Genomic DNA, 19,373 nt, shown 5'->3' on the forward strand with positions numbered 1-19,373 from the left:
CTATGCCCCCTTTCTCCCCTCCTAATCTACAGGGAGCCCCACCATGTCCATTTTTGAGGGCCAACCATCCAAGCCAGACTCCCTTAACCCTCCAGATCTTGGACAGGGGAAGAGGAAAGAGGGGTGCCCAGTCAGAGGGAAAAGTGTGCTACAGTGCCAGCTCTGGAAAGGAGGCTGCCCACCTATCCAGACTCCTCCAGAGGGAGCAGGCCATAAAGCAGAGAGGCAGTGAGCGTAATTGAATTCATGTTTAATAATTACAGGCACCGTGCCCCCCCTTCCCCCTGCCCAGGCAGCAGGGGTGGTGCAGGGGCTGGGGCATATGCCCCCAGCAGCGAGGACGGCAGTCCCAAGAGTGATTTTCAGAAAATAAAAAAAGGACCCCAGGGGCAGGCGGTGGTGCCCCCCCCAAGACACACCAAATTTCAAGACTTTATATATAATATATCTCTGTGCCCCGGGGGGAGGAAAGGGACACCTGGCAGCATCTGGAGGGGGGGCCCCAGGCAGCCCCAAGCCATCCTGCCTCTTCAGCCACTTTATTAGCTCAGACAACATCGCACTACAGGCACCCACTGCCGCCGCCGCCGCTGCTGCCGCACCCCCCTTGCAGTCCAGGCGGCTGGCTTGGCCATCCGAGTGTCCATGGGGCTCCAAGTCCCCGGCCCCACCCACCCTCAGTTGTGGTCAGACTCCTCCTCCTCCGCCTCACGAAGCCACTTGAAAAAAGTCGTGACAGATTTTAGGGCCACGCCCTTGCCCTGCTGCTCAGCAGGGTCCTTGCTACTCTCCCAGCTGTAGAAGGCGTCCTCCTTCACCACGTCCTCGTCATACAGCGCGTCAAAGAACATCCCAAGCAGGTCTGCAAGCAGGTAGAACAGCAGTTAGAGGCATGCTGTCCATAAGCACCCCATCCCACCATCCAGGAATCCCACCCCTAAGCGCCACTGTTGAAACAAGGCCCTGACATGCTGACATTTGTGTGTCTGGCCATTCCAGAGTGACTAGGTCTCTGACACCATGCTAATCTCATGATCTAACACACTGGTTCGCAAGACTGAGTCACTTGGCCAAAAGGTACAAACCTGCCCAGCCTCACCTCAGCAGCTTCAAGCTTCTCCCTGCAGAATTGGTACTCCTGAATTTGAGGCATCACAAAAGGCTGAGACATATCTCTCACAAAAGTCAAGGGTATAGCCTGGAACATTCACTAACCCCACCTCTGGCCCCATTTTACAAATTCTGACAAACTTGACCCTAATTTTCTCTTACTTTCCACACATCTCCTGAACATATATCCACCCCCTCTCTGGCCTTGACACTCTGACGTGTGATGTATCCTTTGCCAGGAACATTGTTTCTCTTGTCACCTTTTATCACCTTCCTAGTGAATTCCTTTAGGCTCAATTCAAGCACCCTCTCTGCTCTGCTTCTCCCTCGCCCTGAGCTTTCAGTCAGCCTTCCAAAGCACTTGTACAACCCAGAACATAATCTATTCCATTCCCCACATGCACTGCCAGTCTTTCCAAACAGTACATTCTTAAAAGCAAAAGGAGGTTGAGAAGTTGATTACATTTCTTTTGAATACAGCATAGAATCTAGAGTCCAGGCCTCGTGAAACACCGACTGACCATCTAAGAGAAACTGCAAGTCAGGATGTTCCTCAGGCACACACCCTCAAAGCCACAACCAAGGCTATGGTGAGACAGCCTCCAACCTCTATCCCTCAGCAATGGCAGCAACTGATCACTTATCCCAAACTTGTTTTCCAAACCCCATGCATACGTATCCCAGTGACTACACAATCAATGGATCTATCACTCTGCCCCATATTTATAAGCCTAAGCTTCTCCCACCTAAACACTACAAGCCTCCTTTTAACACCTACTATCTCTTCACAGACAAACAAAAGATTTGTCTTTTGACAAGGGATTAGCTGAATTCAAACATTTCTTCTAGGGACGTCCCTGGTGGTCCAAAGGCTAAGACTGCCATGCTCCCAATGCAATCGGCCTGGGTTCAATCCTTGGCCAGGGAACTAGATCCCACAAGCTACAACTAAGACTTGGCTCAGCCAAATCAAACAATAAAAGTATTTTAAAAAAATCTGTCTGCACTTGCTGTTTACTTCCTGATTCAGGGGAGTATTACCCTGTCCTTTCCAATCCAGATCCTGCCCCCTGCTTTACCAAATACTGTTTCTGCCAGGGTAGCCTCCATGTTTTCACATACCAGAGGCCCTAATTTTCAGATCTGTTCAAGCAGCATCTAGCATTATAGACCATTTCCCTCTCCTAATATGCCCTGTGCCTCAAGAAATGGGCCTCTAGCCCTGACCTCTTCCTCTCCAAATCAGATACCCTGACCTACTACCTACCTGACTGACATCTCTGATCATCCCCACCAGGACCACAAACTCAGTATGACCAAACTCAACTTGATCCAGTGGTCCCTACTATCATCTCACCTGTTAAAACCATCCTGGGAGTCATATATGACTTCCAATCTACCACCCTATCCCCAGGCTGGTGTGTCTTAAATCTGCCCACCCCTCTCCCATCCCCATTTCCACCAGAGAGGCTGAGCCACTACCAACATGCCCCGATCAGCCGATCTAGCCACATTCACCCCACTCCAAATCACTCTTCCCACTAATGGCCAGGATGATCTATACACTAAAAAAGAATTTTTAAAATCCTTGCTTAAAATTCCACAAAGGCCAACTTTCCTGTCCTTAGGCTAAAGTCCCAAACTCATCCCATGGTTTACAGAGCCCTACATGACCTGGCCACATCCATCTCTCCAATGCACTTGCCTCACATACAACTGGCTGCTGTGCTCTTCCACACTGGCCTTCCTTTTTTACCTTGTATCATGTTTTCAACCTCAAGGCCTCCCTTTACACATACAGTTCATATACATATAAGTCTCCCCTTTCCCCTTTGTCATTTAAGTCCCCATGGGTCAATTCCCACTCATTCCCTCTGACTAGGTAAATTCTCCCAGAGTATCCTGCAGGACCCATCTTCCAACACTTACCCAACTTCATGATCATGTGGGAACTATGTTTGACTTAATCACTGCTAATACCCCAACTCCAATGCCCTGGTACACAGTGTGTGACAGAAGTACAACCTTAGTCACTCAGTCGTGTCTCTTTGTGACACCACACTCTGTGGTCCTCCAGACTCTCCTGGCCGTTGGATCATCCCAGCAAGAATATTGGAGTGGTTACCATTTCCTCCTCCAGGGGATCTTCCCCACCCAGGGATCGAACCCATGTCTCCTGCACTGCTAGGCAAATTCTTTACCTACTGAGCCATTGGGGAAGCACAAAATAGGCAGTCAATTAACCTTCAAGGCCAAGGCTAACTCCTTCCACTTGTCAGTAAGGAAACAGTGTTGGAGAGAAAAGGACTCAACCATGAGAATATTTTGCTCTCCAGGGACCACTCACTTTTCTTCAGTTGAGACCCTTTCCACCATTGCCCCCTACAGTCTGGTAGTTCCTCCAGCCCACCCACCCTCACCATCCCCGTGGCCTGGTTCTTACTAGGGGGCTGGTCTAAGGTCACTACAAGGGCCTGGAGGGCATAGAGCGCCTGCAGCTCCTTCTGTTCGTCACATAGGTATTTCTGTAGCAGTTTCGCTCGTGCTTTCAGCACTGCAACATCCACTCGGAGAGAAGACTCAACTATAGGGAGAAAGACAGGGGTAAGTAGAATAATGCACCCTCAGCCTGGTTCAGAACTAGAGGTAAAGACCAAAACCACCCACCCTTGCCCCACCGACTCCCTGGCTCCTCTTACAGATAATTGCAGAATAGCAGACAGTTGTCATGAGGGCTCGAACTAATGTGTTGGATGTCACCTGCTGCTCGTTCAGGTTGGCCTGAGCAGGAGAAAGAGAAACAAATGGCTCAAAAGTTGTAAATTATGCCTGGAAGGCTCCATTCTTGTTGCCCCCACCAAGCACCACCTTCTGTCTCTCTCTCCACACCAGTCTCAAGGAGAAACATACCTCTATCCAGTCAAACACCCGCTGGTTACTGCTGCCCTCCTGCAGCAGCTTCTCCAGCTGCCTGCGCAGCTCCTCGAAGGAGAGCAACCTCTGGCCTGGGGCTTCTGACTCCTCTCCCAGGGTATACTCCACCTTCTGCAAGCAGAAAGGCCCATGTTTGGGAGGCAAATGCATCACACGAGGTAACAGAAGAGAAGAGGACTGGCCGGCCCCAAGTGCTAGAGTCCACCCAAGTCCGGTCACAAACCTGCGCAGTGACAAAGGCACTGACATCCTGGCCTTCAGGCAGAAATTCCTTCCAGCTGAGTCCAGCCTCTCGCCACAGCGTCCCCACCCTTTTAGGACCCTGGAAAACATTAGACCAACTCAGTAGACAGCTCTCGTTCTCTCCAAGAATCTAACAGCTTCACAAATATCATCTAACAAATGCATACTGTAATCTCACCAGACACCCGCAAGCAGCTCAGGATGTTAAGATACTGCGTGGGAACAGTGCGCCCATGGCCACAGTCTAGTACCGACCAAAGACATCAGTCAAATAACCATCCAGTCACGAGAAGTTACCTACCACAGCGCTATGAGACTCAGAAGATGGCCTGATAGCCTCTCGGAAAATGTCAGCTAGGTCGCAGGACTCTCAAGAGAATTACTGGACCACAAAAGGTAAACGACCAAATCAAAACACCTCATCCAAGCCTTCCACACTCATCTACATTTCTCTTTCTAAAACAGTTTAGTTTTTCATTATTCCAAGTAACAAATGCTTATGGGAGAGAACAACTTCTAACAAGTATTCAGCTCCCAAGTCCAGAAAAATTTAGAAGCAGATGTAACCCCAACGCAAATCAGAAAACGGCCGTGTTTCGAGTTCGTTTTCTCTAAAGGGCAACAGGTTCTGAAGCCATCGCAGTTTTACAACAACATAATCAGGATGATGTCATCCACTCTTGACAAAAGTACTTCATGGACTTTAAAAATGTCCATCTTAACACCATTAAAATCGAGTTGTCTCACAGCTGACATACCACATTTTTAAAATAAGACTAAGTTTTTTCTTTCTTAGCAGTGCATAAATGTCACAAAATCCATGGCACCTTGGAGTCAATGAAATACTACTAGATCAATATGTTTTTTCTTTTGAATTATTACTCTATACTTCTTAGAAACTATCTGGTATACATTTTTACTTAAAAGAATATGAAAGGACAAGTCCTCTCTGATTCAAAGACACTCCTCCGTGTTCCAGAGCTGAACTCTCTTAAAACTGTACTTCCTGACATCTCACCACTACTAAATACCACAGTCAACTTGCCCTTCCAGTCATTTCACCTTTGTATTTGCTAGTCAGTTAACTTTAATAATGCAGTTTTTGTCGTGAACATCATCAAACAGACACCCCTTTGCAGTTTCACAGTACTTTGCCCAGTATGTGGTCAATGTTCTAAAAGAGGCTAGCTGAATGAATTAATTCATCAATCAAAGGCCTAGGACCTTGTGCTCAGTTGCTCAGTTCTGTCCAACTCTTTGCCACCCCATACTGTAGCTGCCAGGCTCCTCCGTCCATGGGATTTTCCAGGCAAGAATACTGGAGTGGATGGCCATTTCCTTCTCCAGAGGGCCTTAGATTCTCATTCTCCTCCAGCCTTGGCCAGAACCTACTATAGGAACTGGTCTGAGCAAGAGTGCCAGCCTCACCATTTTCCCTCCCAGGTACCAACCCAGCACCACCATCCTGCCAAAGGACCATGAGGCTTCAGGGTCACCACCAGCACCCCAAACCACATGGTGGGAAGAGACATCCTAAACAAACCACCTCTGAAAGGCTCACTCACCATGCTTTTGCACAGGAGCCCCAGGATCTCCAGCAACAGGGAAGCAGCCTTGCCCAGGGGTCTCAGAGGTTTTGTTATTTCCCTATAAGATAAACATTCTGTTGTTAAATTAGCCTCCCACACACTCTCAACATACTAGCCCATCAGTTCCTAAATCCAGGGCTCTGACCCACCACACCTCCTTTCTCTCTCCTTCTTATTTTCACCTCCCCTCAATTCCACCAGAGGGGGCTTACCTGAACAGCTCCCCCATTGGCACCCCACCTTCCTGCAGAATGGGCGTTATCAATTCTGCTAGGTAGAGCCACACATGAGGGATGTCAATTTCCATGTCTTCAGCCAACTCTAGAATTTCATATAGCCTGCATAGGGAATTCAAAGTCAGGACCTTCTAAGACAAGCCTGCACTCCTTTGTTGCCCTCCTTTTGAGGCAACAAAGGCATGACTAAAGGCATCAACTGCAAGACCCTCCTCAGGAACATTTCCTAAACACAGGGCAATTATCTCACACTAAGTCAAAGTCACTCAGGTGTGTTCGACTCTTTGTGACCCCACAGACTATACGGTCCATGGAATTCTCCAGGCCAGAATCCTGGAGTGAGTAGCCTTTCCCTTCTCCAGGGGATTTTCCCAACCCAGGGACTGAACCCAGGTCTCCCGCTTTGCAAGGAGATTCTTTACCAGTTGAGCCACAAGGTAAACCCAAGAATACTGGAGTGGGTAGCCTATCCCTTTCTCCAACAGATCTTCCTGACCCAGGAATCGAACTGGGGTCTCCTGCATTGCAGGTGGATTCAGGGAAGCCCTATCTCACACTAAGGCCACCTTCTTCTCCTTAGACAGCTCACCCCCAACCACGCCAAAACTTATGTTGACCAGAATGGCTGAGGAGCCTACACTCTTATTCAAGGTTCACAGGTCCTACGAAGGAAAGAAAGATATGAGAAGGTAAGAACGGGAGGCCTGCAGAGGCCAATCATACCCTTGGTAGTACTGAGCAGTGGAGAGGTGCCCGGCACAGAGCAGCTGGTGCAGCAGCCGGCCCATGTGCTCCCGCGCGATGGCGCTGCGCTCCAGCGTGGACTCGATGCCATGCCGTACAAAGATAAACAGCAGGGAGGGCGAGGCCAGCTCCTGCACGCACTGCACTGCCTCCTGTGGGGGCGCAGAGCACAGAAGGGAGGCCAGTCACTGTGTGGCTCAGACCCTCCACCCCTGCCTGTCAGCACATGCCCCTTCCCATCCACCCTGTCATCCCTCACTCAGACCGCTCTCACAGCTTACCTTCATGTCATTGAGATGGAGGTACTCCTCAATGATGGCCCTGGACTTCTTCTCCAGCTCCTCTTCAGAGAGCGCAGCCTTCGGGGGACTCACCGGGGGGAGGGCAGCTTCTCGCTTCACTGAGCAGAGAAAAACATATCACAGATTCATCAGTTCCAGTCTTCCTAGCAAACAGGGTCTGAAGCCCTAAAGACACGGTCTGCGGACTGGTTGGTCCCAAACCAGCCCACACTCTTCTCTTCCCCTCCCCTGGCCCCTTACCAGCTTCCCGCCCGCGGTCCCGATCCTCCGTGAGGCTAGCTGCCTTGCGCAGTCCATCAGGCTGAGAGGGCCGCTCTCTACTCCGTTCCTCCACTTCCTTGCTGAAGCTCCGCTTGGTGGCGGGTGTCCGGGCGCGATCAAGTCGGTCACCACGGTCACCTCCCCGTTCACTCCGCTCTAGGCGGTCTCCCCGGTCCCCAGCTTTCTCACCTCGTTCCCGGCTCAAGCTACTCCTAGAAAATAGGCACATCGTCTCTTACCTGTACTGCCCAGGTGCACTCCAGTTTTGACTATCAAACACGCTGAGCAACTGTCTGGCCTTTTTCCTGGCAGCAGGAATACACCCCAACTCAGTCAGAAGCTCTGAGCATTACAGGTGTTAAGAACTCTTGTGTTAGCAGCCAAAACCCAGTGAGCACTCTCAGTGTGATGAACAGAGACGCCAAGGAAACCTCACCTCTGCACCACTCGTCTGCTATCTGTGCTTTCTGTTGGCACTGCTTGCTGAAGGGCTGAGAAGCGATTCAAGGTACTAGTAGCTGGACGAGCAGCTTCTGATGCTGGGGAAGCAGAAAACTCAGATTAAAGACACCTGGTCCTAGTTCTGGCACTAAGGTAGTTCAGTCCCCAGTCCCGAGTACGCACCACCTCTATGATCCAACCACTATGCAGTGAAAGCCTCCCATACAGACAAGGCTCTGCCCTCAAGAGAGCTGAAAAACCACAGTGACGGTGGCCTCCATACCTGCATCGGAGGGCTTGGCTCCTGAGCCTCCACTGCTACCCTTGCCCCAGCTCAATCGGCCTCCAGGTGCAAAGAGCTGGTTATTAGAATCAATGGAGCCAGGCTGAGGAAGGAAAGCGAGTGGAGAGTCATGGGTCTGATCCAGTCAAAGCCCCCAGCCAGCCCCTACCACACAGTCACAAACACCCTAGACCAGTAAATATTTCAGGCTTTCAGACCATACAGTTTCAACTAGCTGACTCTGCCACTGTAGCACAGGGGCAGTCACACACAGCACTCACAAGGCAGGACTGTGGCTCTGTGCCAGAACCTTATAGACACTGAAATTTACATTTTATAAAAATAATTGTCACAAAGTATCACTTTTTTCCTCCAACCATTAAAAAAATGTAGAAAACTCTCACTTGTAGCTTGTGGGTATATAGAAGTACAGAATGGTTGGACTTGGTATACATGTCAGGGTGCTGATCACTGGTTCAGACCAATGTGAACTCACTCCCTAGAGATGGCAGTCCTGCCCAGTAATCTAACTAATTGGTCTAAGGGGGAAAACTCAAGTTGTCACCTTCCCAACTTCAGGAAGCAAGGGGACTAAGATCCAAGCCTATGCTTAAGGCCCGTCTGACCACTCTTTTATTCTCCCATCACTAACCATCATCCCTTCCAACATATACACCCCTACCTTCGTGATCTTGGTGAGTCGAGAAGTGTCAATAGGGCGGCTGCCCTTGCTAATGGGTACTGTGTTCCAGCCACCATCATCCACAAGTGGAAGGCCACGGCCTGGAACAGCAAGGAAAGCACACTGGAATGATAAGTAAGTCCCAGCAACTCTGTTCCGGGGAGCTGCCACCAGCCTCCCTTCCTCAGATCCTCAGTTCCATCACGGGGTCTCAGTGGCCCAGACACGTGGCACTAATAAGAAGTCATCAGTGGAAAGCATAACCCCTCACACTGTCCCCACTCAGTCCCAGCCTCAAACTCACTGATGGGTGGGCCTGGAGGGCCACCTCGACGCTTGTCGCTGCCCTTGGCCATTAGCTGCTGCACTTTTATGTGCTCCCGATGCTCCTCCATCTCAGCTTCCTTGTGGATTTGGTCAATTGTCTTGGGACCCTGGTCCCCTCGGCGTGGCACCCAGTTGCTCTGTGGGACAAGCCAGTCACAGGGTAATTACATCAGAGAAGACCAGACCAGTGTCAGGAAGTGGGGGCTGTGGGGTCAGAGGCAGCAGACTGACGGTGGAAAAGAGGGAACACACACCTTTCGCAGATCCAGCACGTCCTGCAGCATAAAGCGGATCCGGGATGAAGTCTTCTTTTCCTTAATGATTTTTTCCATCTGGTTGAAATACTGATCCATCCGGGGCTAGCAAGAAGCAAAGGGATCAAGGTCACCTGCAGCTACAGACCCCGCCGCTCCTCAGGCTTTCAGCCCTACCACTGCAGCTCAGGGGCACACAGTGCCATGCCGACACAACAGCCGAGAAGGGTTCTGGTCAGTGTGCGGCAGACCCCACGTGCTTCAGCCTGCCTCGCCCGTACCCCAGGACCCCTACCTTGGCCTTCTCAAAGTCCAGGTCTTTGCCAATGGTGGTGAGCAGACGACAAAGGCATTCAAGGGACTCTTCATCATGGTTCTTTAGTAGTTTAACCACACAGTCATGCATGATTGCCTCTGTTAACATCTTCAGTTTGAACAACTCCCCGATAAACTTGATATTGCCTAACGAGCGCCGCCGGGCTATGTCTCGAGCCTCTTCCAGCTCCTCTTTCAGGCGCCCCCGTTCCTCTGCCTGTTGGTCATAGGATAGCAGTCACATCAAAAAGACACCAGCCACTCAGTTAAAACCTTCCCTCTACTACTTGGATTCCTAAACCTAGCAACAAGCACTCACATTCTAAGGCAGAGAACCCCCCAAACACCACTATCCCCACTCCCACTTCTGCAGCTGAGGAGCAACTGGGTGAAGCAGCGGGACTGGGAGTGGAATTTCTCTCACCGTAGCAGCTTCATCCATCTCTTTTTGCTTCTTCTCAAAAACCTCATCATCATCTTTGTCTTTTTCAAACTCCTTCTGACATCGATTTAACAACAGTTTTCGGAAGTTCACAGTCACTGTTGGCTTTTCTGTAGTGGGCACTTTCAGCTGTACGTCAAAGAGAACGTCACATTCAGACCAGTCGAGAGCAGGGCAAGGAAAACCCTCCAAAAGTCTTCAACTACGTGACCCCTGAAGACCTCTGGCCCGGCTCTGCCTCCTTCCGGCTGCCACCACCAGCATAGGATGGAGGGGAACCAAGAAGCTGGACTCAGAGGCTTAGGACGAGAAGTAAGAACTAGACCACAAAGCTTAGAGAATGGTGGAAACTAACCGCCATGAGGCAGCGGCACATGTTGGCATAGGCCACAGAGAAGTTGGGTTCTGAAATGGCCTTCTCGAAGATGAGGTCAATGACCCCTTTGAGACGTTCCTCGGTATCAATGGCTAGCTGCGTCACTTGCTTCATCAGCTGCTGGAACATCTGGGGTGTCAGCTTATTCAAGATGGAGCGCACCCTGCGGAACAGGTCCTGGAGAAGAGAGGGAACAGAGAAGACATAGAATCCAGTGACGTGTTCAGGGGCTGCAGGGAGTGGGGGAGGGCCATGGGGACTCGGATAGGTGTTAGTGATGAGAATGGCCAGAGGCAGAGGTCATCCTGGCTCAGAGGGTAGACCTTGAAGAAAACTGGAGACCAAGGCACAACTTGCAGGTACCTGGGTTTTGCTGCCATCAGCATCCTCTTCTCCTCGGTCCTTATCAGCTGCTGTCCGCTTGCTACTGGGTTTCCAGGCCTTTTCTGCTTTGTTTAGCTTTATATCTTCGGTCATTGACACTGTGGCAATGATCTTGCGTGGCTCCTTTCGGGGGCCCTGCTGAGATCGCCGGGGTCCCAGGCCAGCCTGCTAAGCAAGGAGCGGGGAGAAAAGACAGGGAACCAGTCAGCACAACGACCACCATCGCCTACATCTCCAGGGCAGACTTCTCCCCACCCCTCAATGAGCTACTGGGGCCAACACCCCCAGCGCGTCCCTTGCCAGTCCCACTCACCGGCCCTCGGGGCAGCTCCCCACCTGGCCCACCCCTCGGGGGCCCACGGTTGCTAAGGGCTGGTCGGCCAAGGTTGGCAAAGGATGGAGTGAAGTCTGGGCCACAATTTATGCCCTGAAGTCTAGAGGGGTCCAGCGGTCGCAATGGTGTTTTATTGGCCTGTGAAAAAGACAGAAAAGGTATCAGAAACAAGACAGGGCTAGCTACTGACCACTCTTTCAGGACCTCTGGCTCCTCCTCAGTCAGCCAACCAGCATAAACTCTCCCTCAGGCCTACCAACCTTATCCAACACCACATCACTGATGTGGGGCAATCCCTCAGGCTTCTGCATACTGGCAAAGATGAACTGAAAGCCAAGCAGGAACTCTCGGTCATAACGCTTTTTCTCCTCAAGGTTTAGAGGCTTCCACTGATCTACAAGGAAGACAGGATGAAGTAATCACACTGCTCTCTCCTGGGTCCTGACAAGCATATTCAACCCTCTCACCCCTTCTTTCCACATACCTGACTTATATTCATATTTCTGTTCCCCCGGCTGGATGTTCTCTGCATTTTGAATCTTGTCCTCCTTTGACTCCCAGGTCTCCTCTCCTTCCTCAGACCGCAGGGCCACACTGCTGCCCTCAGGCTCTGGGCTGGGATTGCTGCCTACAGGAGGCTGGTTTTCCACCTCTGGTGCCCCTGGGTTCGCCTGGAACCATTGCACATTCCGTTTTGGTTGTACTGTCTCCACTGTTCCACACCCACACTCTGCCCTGCTCCTTCCACGTTCTGCTCCCTTACCTCCTTGAAGGCATCTAGAAGGTCTCCTACAGCCTCCTTCTTATTGAGCTCCTTAATTTTCCGTCTCCTCTTTGGCACAGACACTGCCACTATTTGGGGGGGAGGAGTGAGAATAACTTAAGGAGTATCCCAACCTCTGGGAAAAATAAAAAGAAGTCACTGTACAATATTCCCTTTTTTTGTCACATCCTCTCTCGATTTCCAATTCCTCAATCTAGCCCTTGAGAGTTCCATTGCAGGGCTTCTATGATCCAGACACAATGGCCCAAGAGCTCACCCATCAACAAAGGAAAAAACCACACCCAGGCTGCCCTACCTCCACCATCTAGTAGCACCTTACCTTGGGTGGCTACTGCCACCTCCAAATTCTGGGATAGCTGGGCTGGGACAGGGGTGCTCTCAGGGGGGAGAGGTTCCTCTCCTCCCTTCTCACCCTCAGCTTCTCCTTCCTCTTCCTCTTCTTCCTCCTCTTCCACGTCCTCCTCCTGAGCAGGGGAAGCCACTGGAGGAGGCACAGCTGGGGTAGCAGAAAGGACAGTCGGGGGAGTCACTGACACTGTAGCCTCCTTGGCCTGTTCCTCTGGTTCACTGACTGGGCTTAAGTCCACAGGTGGTGGTGAAGGGGCTCCGTTGAGTAGCTCCTCAGGTTGGGCAGTTGGAGCAATAGGCATGGGGGATTCGGAGGGACGAGCTGGAGGAGGGAGAGGGGCAAGCTCTGGGCTTGACTCCACCTCTGGTTCCAAATTCTCAGATGGCACTGTGCCATTAGGCTCAGGAAGAATTTCCACCTTGTGAGATGCCAGGGGGCTGGGAACCTGGAGAGGACTGGAAGAGAACTCAGATTCTGGAACTGGTTTGCTCAGCGTCACTTCTACTTCCAATATCGGTTCAGCGAGGGGAGTGGGTTCTGGAGAGAGGCAACATGGCTCCCCACTTTCAGGGGGCGTGGGGGTTGATTCTTCTACAGAGGTCTGTATCATCCCTGTTGTCATTGTGTCCCCAGGAACAGAGAGGACTGCGAGATTATGCTCAGACCCCGGTTCCAAGACTGGGGGTGGTGACGGGGTCGGAGAAGGTGACGAAGGCTGGGATTCTGAAGGGCTGTGCTCCGGGCCAGGCAGCCCTGGCCGCTCCCCACTGACTGCTCCCTGCGACCGGTCATCTGCACCATAGGAAGAACAGGTAATCAGAGGCAAGCCCTTCCCTGTGATTGTTGTTCCTCCTCCCAGCCAAGCATTCCCAACCTAATAGCCCCTCCTACACATACCAGTCTTCTCCCCCTAGGTCTTTTTCATTCCCACTCAAAATCCAATCTGCCCTTAAATACTACTATACTTGAGACCTAAGTCATTCTTCTCTGACACCCAGTTCAAGTCACTCTACTTCCTTGGCATTTTCAACACTCCTTTTCCCCATAAGAGCCAGGCCCCACCTGCTTACTTACCTGGCCGGACGACGACAGCAACCTGGGGTGTCTCCCCATTAGCCTGAGGCTCCAGACCACCTCCCGTCTGCAGAACACAAAGGGTTACCAAGTTTGCCCTGAAGAGTCCCACAACCCTGCTACAGCCATTTCTACTTTAGCTGCCTAGAAATCCAGGAAAGCAGGGAAATAAATCCCTTATTTGAAGAAAAAGATCAAGGGACCTGGGAATCCAGGGAAGAACAGCCATCCCAGTCAGGGCATCACTCAAAGGACAGACAGTACCTGGGGAGGGGTGGGTGTGGAGGCAGTGCGGGCCCCAGACATGATCTCCTCCGTGATATCCTTCCCTCCTTGGTTTGGGTCTCGAATTCGGATCTGGGGAAAAAAAGCTACGGGATAAGTGGGAAACAGGAGCAGCCCACCTCTCCACCCTGCCCCGCTCCTGAGACTCCAAGCCAACCCCCCCACCCCCTACTGGGAAGCAGGTGGGTGGGTGCCAGAAACCCTGTGAGTTCTACTGTCAACCCATCCGGCAGCTCTTGTAGTCTCTGCCCTGGCCCCCACCCCTAAGACACTCTTGACCTCACAGAGCAGACACGTACATCACAATGCCCCTCCCTCCCTTATCCCTGCCCCACCAGTCCCCAAGAAGTGGCTGCATGCCTGGGGGCCCAGGACCCCCATCTAGCACCCATCCGGCTCACTTGTGGCTAGTCTGCCTGATCTCTGGGGGCAGGGCCCAGATCCAGTGGGTGGAGCCAGGGTGACTCAGCGGCTTCCCCAGCCCTGGCACCCTATTCTGGGCACCACGCCCAGGGCTTGAGGACTGAGCAGGGGCGGAGGCCTCAAGAGCTTCCAGGACTGGGGGGTGGGGACACAGAAAACAAACCATTTTCAAGGCAAGCCACCAGAAACCCAAAACCAAACTTAGATATTATGGACAGAGAACCCAGGTCTCTCAAGAATTTCCCTACCAGACACTTCAATCTTCTAGTGAGCTTCTTCCATACTGAAATCGTAGTACCTTAAGAACAACCTGAGCATTTCGCACATCCCCATTCTCTGCCTACTCTCAGGTGAAGATCTCCCTCAACTTCCTGCTCCCTGACCCACAAAGTGCCTGACCTTGATCCTTGCTTTCCCAGCTGTCCTACAACCCCTTGCTGCTACTCACCGTCTTCCGCTCCCTCTTGGGAGCAATCTGGGGTGGCTGGTTCATCAGAACAGGTGGGGGAGCCACACCAGTGGGAAACTGCTGCACACCCTGCGCTGGGTAGTAAGCGCCAGCTTGGGGGAGGGGGGGACAAGGAAAGGAAGAATAGTGGCAGGGTCAGGGCCCAACCACATACAAATGCCTGCTTGAGCACAAATGCCTCCCAGCCCCCGGAGAACCTCTCATCACCCATAGCCGGCCCCTTACCCTGCCCCACCCTCCTCCTCCCCAAGGGAATTAGGTGTCTGTCAAAGCTGGGGAACCAGTCTGAACTGCGTTTACAAGAATTCCTAACACTGACACACACACCCCTTGTAGGCAGGCACTCCTTCCCCACCACACACCAGCTACTATGTCTGTTCCTCTTCTACCCCGTAAGGTAACATGGATGCATCCCACCCCCAGCAAACACACACATATACTCTTAGAGAGCAGCAACTACTTAACCTGAAACAGAATCAGGTCTTTGGCTGGGAATGATAAAAACAGATTTGCCAACCCTGTTCCATTCAACCTGAGTCCAATTCCAGTCTCCAGCCCTCTGCTAAGGGGCAAGGAAACAAAAAGTAACATTATGAACCAGGCCCAGGATGAGGAAAATTCCTTAAAGCAATGGTCTCCAAAATGGGATACATTCTTTAATATCATCCATAACCTCCACTTGTTTTTGACAAGCAACATTGTTATTTGTTTAAATTATGCATACGTATAACAAACAAAAACATACACGTATTAGAAGTACATACTCAAAATTTTTCCTGATGGTCAAAAAATTTTGGAAACCACTGCCATAAAGAACAGACTAATCCTTTCCTAGAATATAAATGAAAAACAGCTACAGAAACCTCCCAAATCCATGTTACATGGGCTCCCCCCAACCATGGAACAAGTGTCAGGGAATATTTACTGACAGGTCCTCAAACTAGCACCTGAACTATATTCCTTGATGTGGGGAGGATTCTACAACTCTCAACAATAGTGTAAAATCCTCTCCCCACCACCCCCCAATACCAGTTACATATTAAGCACCAATCCTGACTACCGCTATCATTTTTAGAGCAAGAGACAGGCCTGGGAAGGGTCCTAGAAATTAGGCAAGTTTAAATGCTCCCTGGGACTCACTCTCCGACTTCAGACCCCGCTTACCGTAGGTCCCAAACTCTGTAGGGCTTGCACCTGGGTAGAAGCTTGGGGCTCCCGGCTGCACAGGATACTGCTGTGTCGGGACAACATATGTGGAACGGCCCTGATGGAGGGGATGGGGGATAAGGAGGGGAGAGAAGGAGTTGAGGGAGCTATGAATACCACATCAGACTACAAAGAGAATGCAGGGCAAGACAGGACAAGCCAACTCTGGGCAATGACCAGAAGAAAGTCCCACCTCTAGAGGAGAGATGGGACTGGAGGATCCGGGTTGGGGGAGGTGGGGGAGCGGGGACAAGGTTGTGTGGCTTCAGTACCCAAGCCTCCAGCCTCACCTGTCCAGGGATGTAGTAGGCCCCCTGGGAGGCTGGGTAGGAGATCTGGGAAGGGATCATCATTACTTGGGATCCAGCAGGGTAGACATGGGCAGCTGGGCCAGGGCGGGCAGGGGCTGCACTCTGCACTCGGGAGGCTGCACTGCTCGGGGGCTGGGCCCGGCTAGGGTAGAAGTGCTGTCAGGAGGGAGGAAGGCAGTTGGCACTGGGCAGGGGAGGAAGTGGACAGCAAAATGGCCATTCCACTATGTCTCTAGTCTGGAGAGAAGTACCAGGGGCTTTGGAACATGGGACCAACACTGCCAAGACTCACTTGACCAACTGATGGTTAAGTGGCCTCTTGAACTCACGTGTGCCCTCCAAACTCAGGTACACACTTTGCACTCGGTATATTTACTCCCTCCCTGCCATGCATACTCATGTCACCTCCTCCACGCTATCCTTTAGCAGAGGCTTCCTAACACCCAGATGCATCATGCCTAAGTAAAGCCTTTTTCAGCAGCATACTCCCCAGCATGCACTGCACCATCCTAACGTCCTGAGGAGCTAACCGCTAACATGCAACTTTCCCAGTTCCCAGATAGGCACTATGCAAGATTTAGCCCCTAACATGCACTGGTCAGCCTCAGACTGAGGACCTGGACAACCAACAAGTCCCCACCCTGAGGAACCCCAGTCCCTGCGTCTAGCCCCTGACTAGGGAGGAGGGTAAGGGTGAGACCAGGAGAGAGTCCAGGATTAGCAAAGGGGTATTACCTGCAGAGACCTGAATCCTCCCTGAGAGCACATGGGGACAGGAAAGAAGAGAATTATCCCCAAGGTGATGAGGGGGAAAAAAATGAGGAGGCAGGACAAGAATCCGCTCCCATTTAGTGAGGAAGAATTTAGGAATAGAGAAAGGTAAGAACCAGCTGGAATGTTTCTCTTCCCACAGTCCAAAGAGAAAGAAGGGATGAGGAACGGAGCAATGGCGACCTCCTAGTAAAAGGAGGAAATAGGAAAGCAGGAGTTGGCAGCAGGGCCCAAAGCGCTGCCCCCAGTTCTCAAGGCACCAGAACCCCTAGCAATGCCATCCCCACCAACAACATACTCTCCGAGGGGCCAGCCACCGTGAGTAATCAACAGTGCAAAGTGCAGAGCCGCATGAAAGAACACATAGCAACTGTCAGGAAACTGGGGCAGGTACAGGGCCTCCAGAGTTTCCATCCTAGGCCCAAACTGGCCTAAGCTTTACATGGCTCCCACCCAGGCCCCCTACTCCCCTCCCCACAGCCCCTCACCTGGCGGGGCTGAGAAGGCGTGTTCATTTGTGTCGCTTGAGGCGTACTGAACACCACCGGTGCTGTCTGCCCCGGGGGAAACGCTGGCTGAAGGGGGGAGACCAGATTTCAGCAAGAGGGGAAACCCAGGTGGTGCAGAAACTCAAGCTGATGAAGGGGAGCAGATCCGTGGCAAGAGCCTCAACAGTCCACATATACCCTCCCCAAGACAGCCCCTGGGAACAGCCTGGGGGCCCTGTCTCAATTTGGCAGCAGGAAGCTGCACTTTGCCCTGACACAGAAGGGGGTGGGAAAATCCAGAGGTTGGAACCTGTTCCTGACCCGGCTGCCTGGTCTCCCCAACCCCCACCCCAGTCCCTGTTAATTCCTCCCTAATTACCTGTGGGAGTCCAGGGGATGGGGCAGGTGGGGGGCCTGTGGGCTGTGGAGCTTTGTTCATTTCATTTGGTGCCACATCAGGGTCCCCCCAGCACCTGTTGGGAAAGAGTGAGGCTCAGAAAAGGAAAGGGACACAAACTTAAGGCAAATGGAGTGGGGGAGGGGTTGAAGCAAGGGCTGGGTCCCACAATGAGCCCGGGAGGCGCCAAGGGGGTAAAGGAACATTAAAGACCCAGCTTATGTCCCCACCAACACTCCGTCAAACCCTCACCACCTCCAACCACCCCTCGATCTGCTGAAACAGCCCTTCACTCACCCCCTCGGTTAAGAACAAATCCACGGTGCGGCCTACAGGTTCTGGGCATCCGAGGGCCTGGGGTTGGGAGGTGAGGGGTATCAACCTGGCTCCGCGGGGCCCAAGACCAACCAGACCGGAAATTCCAGGTCTCGCTGGCACCAGGCTCCCGGATCACAAACGGAGCTAGCAGCTTCGGCCGTGGTGTCCCCACCCCCCACCCGGGGACACCGGGTTCGGGGCCTGGCCCAGGGGCACACGAGGCACGCCTGCCGTGGGTAGCAGCGGAGGCACCCACGCGGGGCCAGAGGCGAGGCCTGCCGCCGCCCGGCAGTGGAGGCCAGGAAAGGCGGCAGTCGGGCCGTAAAAGGCCAGGCGGGCGGCGGCCGAAGAAGAGCCGGTCTGAAGCAAGTGAGGGTCGGCCCGGAGGGCGGGCGGGGCCGGGGGCTCCTCCCTGCCCGCCGCCGCCGCCTCCCTCCCCTGCGCCCTCCCTGCGCAGCGCCGGCCAGTGCCAAAGAACAACGTGTCACTTCCCGGCGGCCGGGCCGCAAAGGGGGGAGGGGGCGGCGGGCCGGGAGCCGCGGTGCCTGCGCCCGCGAGGCCTCCTCGGGTCGGGCCGAGGTGGCACTTAGCGGCCGGGAAACCCGGCGCCCTCCCGGCCTGCGGGGACCGCATATTCCGGCCCCGCGCTCCCCCACCCCCACCCAGCAGCCAGGCCGAGCCAGGCCGGGCACACGTGGGCCGGGGATCGGGCCCTGGCGGGCCGGGGCCCGGGCTTGGGCCGCGGGGCCAGGGCGCTGGGGCGGCGGCGCAGGGTAGCCGATCCCGGCCCGGATGGCGGCGGATGCGGGGGGAGGGGGTGGGGGGGCCGGGTCGGGCCCGGACATGGCGGCTTTACCTTCAGTCTCCTTCAGTCCGCGCGGCCGAGCCCCACGCAGCCGCACAGACGTAGTCCACAACCATTTCCGGCTCCCCGCACGGATCCCGCTCGGCGGCCACCGCTTCTCCGCAGGCGCAGCCGGCAGCCCCACGTGACCGGCGCAGAGGGCGGAGCAGCGCCCGGCGCCGCGGAGCACATGGGATTTGCCCCGCCTTATCATGTGACAGCCACTGCCCGCCTCTTGTCCCCTCCCGAACTTTGGAACTCCCAGGCCGACCCGTCTCCGCGTCTGTGTTCCGCGATTCTTTGGTTCATTCATACTTTGAGCAAGCATTTATTGAGTGCATACTGAGTGCTAGGCGAAGTGCTGGCTGAGGGTTGAGAATACTGACATTAAAGACTC

At 53.1% G+C, this 19,373-nt stretch overlaps 1 protein-coding gene and 1 non-coding gene across 11 annotated transcripts; both read right to left on the bottom strand.

Moving 5' to 3' along the window:
• Nucleotides 1-229: 229 nt before the first annotated feature.
• On the bottom strand, nt 230-19,057 carry EIF4G1 (eukaryotic translation initiation factor 4 gamma 1). 10 transcript variants are annotated; one of them, XM_012097959.4, is made up of 33 exons: nt 18,989-19,057; nt 18,112-18,168; nt 17,797-17,890; nt 17,418-17,504; nt 16,138-16,314; nt 15,806-15,905; nt 14,621-14,733; nt 13,729-13,821; nt 13,465-13,531; nt 12,361-13,182; nt 12,021-12,109; nt 11,742-11,928; nt 11,518-11,651; nt 11,237-11,395; nt 10,903-11,088; nt 10,519-10,716; nt 10,146-10,292; nt 9,702-9,938; nt 9,407-9,511; nt 9,130-9,289; nt 8,826-8,926; nt 8,144-8,246; nt 7,856-7,958; nt 7,399-7,631; nt 7,138-7,256; nt 6,836-7,008; nt 6,089-6,214; nt 5,853-5,934; nt 4,268-4,366; nt 4,021-4,155; nt 3,810-3,891; nt 3,554-3,694; nt 230-862 (listed from the first exon to the last, which is right to left on the bottom strand). In XM_012097959.4, exons 3-33 carry the CDS (start codon nt 17,854-17,856, stop codon nt 678-680), a joined length of 4,803 nt encoding a protein of 1,600 aa, XP_011953349.1. In that variant the 5' UTR covers nt 17,857-17,890; nt 18,112-18,168; nt 18,989-19,057; the 3' UTR covers nt 230-677. The 10 variants fall into 10 exon arrangements, with proteins under 10 accessions (XP_011953349.1, XP_011953342.1, XP_060260834.1 ...); XM_012097952.4 differs by having other exon boundaries at nt 10,903-11,091; XM_060404851.1 differs by lacking the exon at nt 17,418-17,504.
• LOC114111353 (small nucleolar RNA SNORD66) lies at nt 9,006-9,081 on the bottom strand. The gene has a single exon (XR_003587423.1). It is a non-coding gene; the product is annotated as a small nucleolar RNA SNORD66 (small nucleolar RNA).
• Nucleotides 19,058-19,373: the final 316 nt, after the last annotated feature.

The sequence above is a fragment of the Ovis aries genome, chromosome 1 (genome assembly GCF_016772045.2).
Source record: "Ovis aries strain OAR_USU_Benz2616 breed Rambouillet chromosome 1, ARS-UI_Ramb_v3.0, whole genome shotgun sequence".
NCBI lineage: Eukaryota > Metazoa > Chordata > Mammalia > Artiodactyla > Bovidae > Ovis > Ovis aries.

Excerpts from the sequence above, each read along its gene's own strand:
- EIF4G1 (XM_012097952.4), bottom strand. The coding sequence starts at position 17,856 with ATGAACAAAGCTCCACAGCCCACAGGCCCCCCACCTGCCCCATCCCCT. Across the intron at positions 11,092-11,236 it reads GGGAGCTGCCCCGAGGGCCG|CAGGCTGGCCTGGGACCCCG; the intron begins GTGAGTGGGACT and ends CTCCTTGCTTAG. Across the intron at positions 6,215-6,835 it reads ACTGCTCAGTACTACCAAGG|GCTATATGAAATTCTAGAGT; the intron begins GTATGATTGGCC and ends TTCCCTATGCAG.